The sequence below is a fragment of the Carassius auratus genome, chromosome 5, assembly GCF_003368295.1.
Source record: "Carassius auratus strain Wakin chromosome 5, ASM336829v1, whole genome shotgun sequence".
Classification (NCBI taxonomy): domain Eukaryota; kingdom Metazoa; phylum Chordata; class Actinopteri; order Cypriniformes; family Cyprinidae; genus Carassius; species Carassius auratus.
The window spans coordinates 17,113,290-17,121,197 of NC_039247.1; the positions used below are offsets into that span (position 1 = coordinate 17,113,290).

General features: G+C 39.1%; 1 protein-coding gene across 1 annotated transcript; it reads right to left on the bottom strand.

Moving 5' to 3' along the window:
- Nucleotides 1-2,092: 2,092 nt before the first annotated feature.
- LOC113078853 (growth arrest-specific protein 1-like) lies at nucleotides 2,093-4,832 on the bottom strand. Its single transcript, XM_026251164.1, has one exon. The coding sequence runs from the start codon at nucleotides 4,285-4,287 to the stop codon at nucleotides 3,487-3,489; it is 801 nt and encodes a 266-aa protein (XP_026106949.1). The 5' UTR covers nucleotides 4,288-4,832; the 3' UTR covers nucleotides 2,093-3,486.
- Between the last annotated feature and the right edge of the window lie 3,076 nt (nucleotides 4,833-7,908).

Below are 7,908 nucleotides of genomic sequence, written 5' to 3' on the forward strand. Positions count from 1 at the left end.
TAAACATAGGGTGCAGATTTAGGAGATGCCCTTAGCAAATTCTCAGGTAAGCAATCTCTTTGTGACCCATTTAATCCTGAGCTTCCACACACAGGCAAAATCAGCAGACCCCGAGAGAGCCAGGACATAGGTCTTTTTACTCGTTTCAAAGAGCCGGGAACTCAACAAAAGTGTTCCGTGATGAAATCAAAGTGGCAGCTTGGTGAAGAAAAAACCCTGATTTGTGTTTAAAGAACAAAGCAAAAAATTGTTCCTTCAAATCTAAAAAGGAAGCATATAGACAGTGTAGATGTAAAAAGCAAAGAATAGTCAAAAATCTATATAGAGCAACTAATAAACAGAGTGTTTAAACACCAGAGACCAGCTCACAGCTTCCAGCATATCATTTAGAAAACAACTGTTACTTAGGAATAAGACTACAGGGCCTCAGCCAGCAACTTCACTATTAAATACCTTGTGCTTACTTTAAAGGATTAGTCTAAATCCGACCCAATGTGCTTTCCATTTCATTGCTTAGCCCAGGCTCAGCCATACCAACTGTCTACACGTCTCATCGCTTATTACATCATTTCTCAAGAGTTTGGCATCAACAGTTCTTCATTCTAACCTATGCTTGAGCACTACAACAAAAGTATTGAAATGTTATGGGCTAAGGAATAGTTGCAAAATGTTGCTGAAATATAACTCGAACGCCCTGCTGTGAGATTTCCTGTCGTTTTTTCCGTACCTCTTGGACGTGGAACAATTTTTTTTTTTCCAAGAGGTAATTGAAAACACAAGTGTAGTGAACGGCCTCAAGACAATTTGTGCATCTAAATTAATAATGATATATAATATCTTAATAATAACTTTTAATGTAAACATTTTCTTTTTGTTAAAATAGAACCTTCATTGAATGTGAACACTGAAAAAAAATATTACAAATAAATGTAGAAATATAATAATAATAACAATAATATATATATATTTTTTTATCCTAATTCAACATTCTGAAACACTTCCTTTCTTGTATTGTCTAAAATCAGACTTCGTATCTGCAGGCATCAGCTGAAAACGCATTATTCTGAAATACACTTCCATGGCTGTAGTCTACGACTAGTTTAGATGCTCGATTTCAATTGTTCCATGCTATTGGCCATTCTGAGTGCTCTTTTATTATTTCATATGACACATGCTGGGCTCTATTGCATGGACTGAAACCGAGTGCAAGATGGGAAACAACGTGGTCTTCGATTACCCCCCAAAGACGATGAAGTACATAAGCAGCAGTGGGGACTGCACAGAGTATGTGGACCGGGGAGCAGTGGATCTTTCCCACATGCCACCCTGTGGTTCGGCTCTGAAGAGGTGTCAGTGAGCTCTAGAGGAATGAAGTGCCTGGGCATTGTGCTGGTGAACTATTATGTGCTTAACATTACCATGACAAAAGTGCCACTCGACTTCTACTCCATTCAGTGGGCTGAAGGGCCCTTTTCCCCACTCTAATTAAACATTTTGCAACCATCACCGCCATTTGAAGACCCTGGTGACAAGAGTGGGAGGATTTTAACAGCGTGGAGCTGAGAGACAGCTGAGAGACAGAGAGAGGCCTAGATGAACATGATTAAAAAAGTTACATGGATGCAAAAATATACGCATATATGCACCCATCAAGCCCCAGATTGTGTTGTTCTGCTACTGTTTCTCTGTTAATTTAGAAGAAGTCCTGCTTTATACAGTAGTGGCGTGCAGACAAGAGCCTTTAAACAAACACAGTGATTGAAAAATAAATAAACCGCTGTCTGTCTTGGCCCAGATGCAACACGGACACCCCAGGGAAAAGCAACTCGGGCTTTTGTGTTCACATTCTAAAGATATCCAAATATCAGAGTTTATGCCTTCAGCAAACACTTGTGTTTGCTAAGTCGTGTGTCAGCGCTTCAAGCTCCTTATGTGTGTGATACCTAATCTGTTCCTGAAAAGATGTCCTGTGCTAGCTCACATAATCTAGGTTTAGCATCGTAATCCATGCATGGGGTCGATACAGTGAAACTTTGTAATGACACTATGAAATATGACAAACATAAAAAGAATTACACATACTCGGTTCAAGTCGTTGTACTTTTGTTTTTATGCCTTCTATAAAAAGAACATCACTGAGGCAGTCATACAGTGAATTTAGACATTTAGACATTTTTTGTCAATAGTTCATCTTAGATAACAATTAAAAAATTCTCTGACAATCTGTACACTGTACAATATCTTAAAAAAAAAAATAATTACAACACACACACAAAAAAAAAAATACTTCCCTTTAAAGCTGGAATCATCACCCTTTATTTTGAAGGTTACTTTAAGAAAAAAAATAAAGTTTGCTGTCTTGAAGCTCTAGGACTTTCATAAGATGTATCAAATGTTACCAGCTAAAATAGAGATCTACTCCTTATTCATTCCAGCATTCCAAACATTTTTACAGAAGGAACTTATCCAAAATCATTTGCAACTTTATAAAAATACTTTACATATTTTTTTTAAAAATTTGTTTTATATTGGCAGTGCACAATTTTATAATTACAACTTTCACGGTTAAAACGTCTAGGTAACAAAATAAACTTTTTCTATATCTTTAAGGAAATACATTTGTCTGTTACAAAACAGCACTTGAAATAGGCAAGCTGGTGTTTAAGGCAGTTGACTGACCTAAAGTACTTTGTATCCCTGCTTTTAACTTCAGAATCAGAAATTGAGCTTGATAATTAAAAACTTTCATTAGACAAAGCATTGTTCACCTGCGCTGAATCTGTAACTGTAAATCATCAGCCCGGTGAATCAAAACACATTTACAATGTCACAATTTCTGGATAAGAGCTGCACCTCAGTGTCACACAAAGATTAACTTGTACTCTTTGGAACAAAATCATGTCGAGCTGTGTTTACACGTACGCCTTAAAGCTCACTAATTCTTATTTTTATGTTACTAGTGCTTTTTTTTCTATCAAGTAATTCAACAATGACATTTTCTTCAAAACACTGGATTCTTTAGTAAATAGTATTTATTAATTCAGTGTAATTCCTAATTATTTTGCTACTAGTCACTATCCCGAGTCATGTCAAGTAACGAATCAATTGTTACTGGTATGAAATTGATTTTTGCCATTAACTTCCATGCAGAGTTGTGGTTCAGAAAGTATTTGGCACATGCTAGACTCTATTTAGATTTTCAGCATACTGATCTGACTTGTCATTATATGACCAGTGAAAGGTAACTAACAAGTAACTAGTGAGATAAAGTTTACTAGAAAAAAAATGGGATAGACACTGGGAAAACTACTTTAACTAGTAGAAGAGAAAAAAAAAACAAGCACCTTAGCACTTATTGAACACCTGATAAAAGTTGATTATGAGAGTCACTATTGGATTGCTTGCGATACATAAAAATAAAGACTAGACCGTTTTAAGGAATAAATGTTTAAACAACAGCACGACATAAAACGAACTTCAAATTGATCAAGGAAGCGGCACTCGAGCCAAAATGGATGCCACCACAGTCAAAACAGAACATGCCACAAAAGCAGAACCTGTGTTCCTCGTGGACTCTGGCTCTGGGTAATCCTCATCATCGGGTTCATCATCGTCCAACCCACTGGAGCCTTCTTCATCCACTGGGGGAGAGCCAAAGCAAAGCGTTTTCATACTAGTTTTGATAAACTCACAGACAGTCCGCTCTAAACCATCACAGACGCAAGAATCCAGAAGTTGAGCTTTGGGAAGTTTGCGCATGTACCCGATGACATTGCGGCACGGGTTCGAGCAGCTGGAGCCACTGAAGAGTTTCCCGCAGTGGAGTAAATAATCGCCCATGGCGCTTCGGCACTGGGTGTCCCTCTCGCACTGGCGCCGGGCTTCGGTGCAGCCCATGCTGCTGGTTTTGGGTAAGCACGGCTCGATGGCTCGTTTAATCTCCCGGCAGCGGGGGTCCGAGGCGCAGCTGCAGTCCTCCAGCGCCGGGCCGCTCTTGGTCAGGTTGAGTTGCACCAGCGACGAGATGCAGTGACTGGGACACTTCTTCCTCTGGCCGCTCAGGATCGAGTCACATGCGTGCAAATACTGGTCATAAGCGTAATGACACTCCTGCTCCGACTGGCAGTTCAGTATCGCTTGCCAGCAAATCAACCGACGGCCGTGGCGGTTGGAGGAGGCGATGGGAAAACAACTAAAACACACCAACACACAAGCGAAAGGCCAAGTGAATGATCGCGCGCCACGAACCAAACCTGCACGAGTTGCCATGTCGAAGTCTGTGATCATTTGGCTGGCGTCAGGTCCGTTTTAAAGCATGCATATTTCATATTTCCATTGCATCAAGTAAGGAAAAAATCCCCCAGCTCAGATCATCTTTGCAAGGTCCATCCAAAAGAAAAAGTTTGTTCCACAATTGCGTTGAATCTATAAAGTCATTTTCCTGTAATCCATAGTTTTTTTAAAAGATGCCTGAATTACAAAAGTGCAATTTCCAGCAAACGGGTTGCTCACTCCATCTTCCCGGTTGTGTCCGTATGACAGTGCGGTGATTCTTGTCTTTCTTGTGGGCAGAAGAGAGGATCACGAACTCGTCCTCTGGTGTCTCTCGCTCACATCCGAATGCGCTCGCGAGCTACTAACGTCACGCTTCCCCGGCTGAGCTGATCAATTCGGCTCTTGTCGTCCGTCATTAAGCACGAATCGGGACGCGAACAGATAATAACACGGCATTCGAATTCACACACTGGCCCCCTTCTGACCCGCTAGTTTAGCTTTATCCATTCTATTCCTGCGGAAGTTTCGGAGATTCCTATTGGTCAGACCGTTTGTTGTTGCAAATCTCGACGTCAAGTTAGGGGAGGGAGAATGGGGGTGGGGCATGATGGGTCAGGAATGGTCTCTCTCCAAAAGGTTTGGATTACCTCAGAGCAGAATACGAGTTAGAAAGACCAACTATTCTGTCGTTTCTCAGACTCGGTCGAATATGACTGACGCGTCTTCTTGAGCAGCACCACAGTTGATTTGGTGACTGTGCACGAATATTGATCACAGAGACTCGGTGTTTAGCAAGAATCGGAACAAACAACCAGCAACTTTCTTGCTTTTCAATGCTTATCAATGCTTTTCAAGATAATCTGTTGAGTCAGTAAGATTTCTTAATGTATTCTCAGGCGCACTATGGATGTAATATTTAGAAGATTAAAAATATATATTTTAATAAAATTACATTTATTTTTGTTATGGCTAAATTGCATTAAGCAGCCAGTACTCCAGTCTTCAATGTCACATGATCCTTCACAAATCATTCTAATATGATTTGCTGCTCAAGAAAACATTTATAATTATTATCAAAGTTTAAAACTGTTGTGCTCCATACTATTTTTGTGAAAGCCATTGTTTTTTTCCAGGATTTTATCAATAAAAAATTTGTAAGAGCCTTCGAAACAGCGTTTATTTAAAATATAAATAATCTTTTGTGACATTGTTAATGTATTTACTGTCACTTTCAAACTATATTTTGCACTGGCATTATAAAATAATTAAACAGAGGGCTGATGCGTGTTGATACCGCAAAAGCAAAGCACACTGAATCCCTTATACAGATATGTATGTTCCTGTAAGAACTAATTATTATTAGTTAAAAGGTTAATTGAAATTAACATAAATGATTTCTTATTCCACACTCTAATATATTAGTATATAAGTTAATGTTTGTTGCTTAATATTTTTTCCTGTATTCAAATGTTATCAGCTATCATGCAATCATTAAGACAAAGGTAAAAATCACAGATTATGTTTAGAATTTTAATACGGTTTAAACTCAATAACACCTTATATGGCTAAAAGAATGTGCATGGCTTTTATTTTTTGCTCTTATCTAAGAATACCTTTCTTATACTTTTGGAGGCGTTAATTAGAAACAGATTCTTTACAATAATCCATGGGGCACTGTTGCCAAATTCCTGACCCTGATGGATGACCCCAAACAAAAACTCGCCCGTGCTGCAGTTAGAATGCACTCACATTATTTTTTCAAAAACAGCTAATATTTGAGTCAATCTGCCAAAACGACAGGTTGTGGAATGTGCTACTTTATGACATAATAGTATGGCTAAACCCTGCTTCAGTGCTTCCTCAAAAGAAAATCAATGCACGCTTCTACATCACTTCCTGTTTAGCCCTGCCCACTGATTCACACAAGTAGTGCAAACAAGAGAGACAACGCAGAAACCAAACAATAAAGATGGCTCCGAAGACAACAAGATGCTGTACAGTGTTAAATGGCTATATCAATTTTTTTTTTTCTTGCACAAGTTTTAGCTCCATTCAGAAACTGTAAGTAAATACTAAAGTATTATTAATGGAATTTCTGACATATTTTGGAACTATCCTATATGGGGGGAAAAGTGACATTTCAGTTTATACAGTTGGATCCTAATTGATTTTTAGCGGTTTCTTATAGGATTGGTTCCAAATTATAATCGAAATGATAATGACATTCCTACAGGAAGTTGTGACAGCACAGCTGCTTTTGGTTTTATTGGGGCTCTAAAAACACCAACAACTGTTGTTAGTGCCATGATAGAGATACAGACAGCTGGCCTATACTGTTGTCCAGGACTGTTTAGAAATGAGCTGCTGCTGAAGTCGATTGGGAAATAAGCTTCAAAATGTGACAAAACCAGTACCTTTCTCAAAACCTTTCTTTGTCATGAATAATACAAAGCCAGAACCCAACACTAAGGCATTGAGCTTTTCAGGGAGTATAATCTGTATCTATGTGTAGCCTCCTCTGGAATCCAGACATCAATATCACAATCAGGGATGATGTTGATGTTGACTAAAAACCTCATTCACTCTCATTCCATTCCAGCACTGCCATCAGCTGCCATCCCATCTTCTGACTGACACCAGATAGGAGGACGGGTATCTTGCCAAGTCCTGTTTGAACCAATGGCCATGTCATCTCCCCTGATCAGCGCACACACACACACACACACACACAGACAGACCAGCTGTTCCAACACATGGCCTCCTTGCCTTTCCATACTATAAGTGACTATTTATTCAGGCCTAAGGGCCCGTCATACCATTGCAAAGAGAGGAAGAATGCCATGTGTGCATATGGGCCCAACCAATAAAGACATAACCCCTCACAGACATGACCTTAATCCAACAAACATGGAGTGCAGCATGGAAGAATTTTACTGCATGAGACACAACAAAACCTGACAGTAGAAACGAGTGGCAGACACAAACATTTTTTATGGGCATTAATTATTTTTAGAAATCAAAGAGCAATGCTGAAGTCATGCAAAAAACACAGATGTAAGACTTGTTCTTTCAGAATTAAAACTTTGGATATGAGGTCAGGTGTACAAATAAATCCGATGAGTAATTTCTTAAAACTTGCACTAAATTATTGGCCCATGTTGTTTCCCACACCCACATGCAATTATTGCACTGCTCTGCTATTCTTTCATAATAGTTAATTCGCCTATGTGTTGATATTTTTGGCAAGATGCATTCATTAAACAAATACTTTAAAAGCATATTAGTTGAGAGAGTTTAAAATATTCACAGCCAAATAAAATATAACCACACCTGTCAAGCTGTGGCTATGGTGGGAAAATGTTCTCTGGATTTCTGAAGCCTGTTTCAAACTCCTTGTAATACTGGCCCTATATTGGTATTTCAAAGAGCCATAGCTTGTATAACAAACGCTCGCCGAACCTTTAGTAACTTTGTGATGGTAAAGGGTAAGTGTCAAAATTGGCATGCAGGCCTCCGCAATAACCCTATCCTTTGACCCTCTGCCCCCAGTTTTTGCAAAAAGCCTGCCCTGACCTCTCTGGTTATGGAGACGTAAAGAACGATGTACTGTAGTCAGGTAATGCAAAAAAACTT

Bases quoted from the DNA above. Each gene is read 5' to 3' on its own strand.
- LOC113078853 (XM_026251164.1), bottom strand. From the start codon at position 4,287: ATGATCACAGACTTCGACATGGCAACTCGTGCAGGTTTGGTTCGTGGC.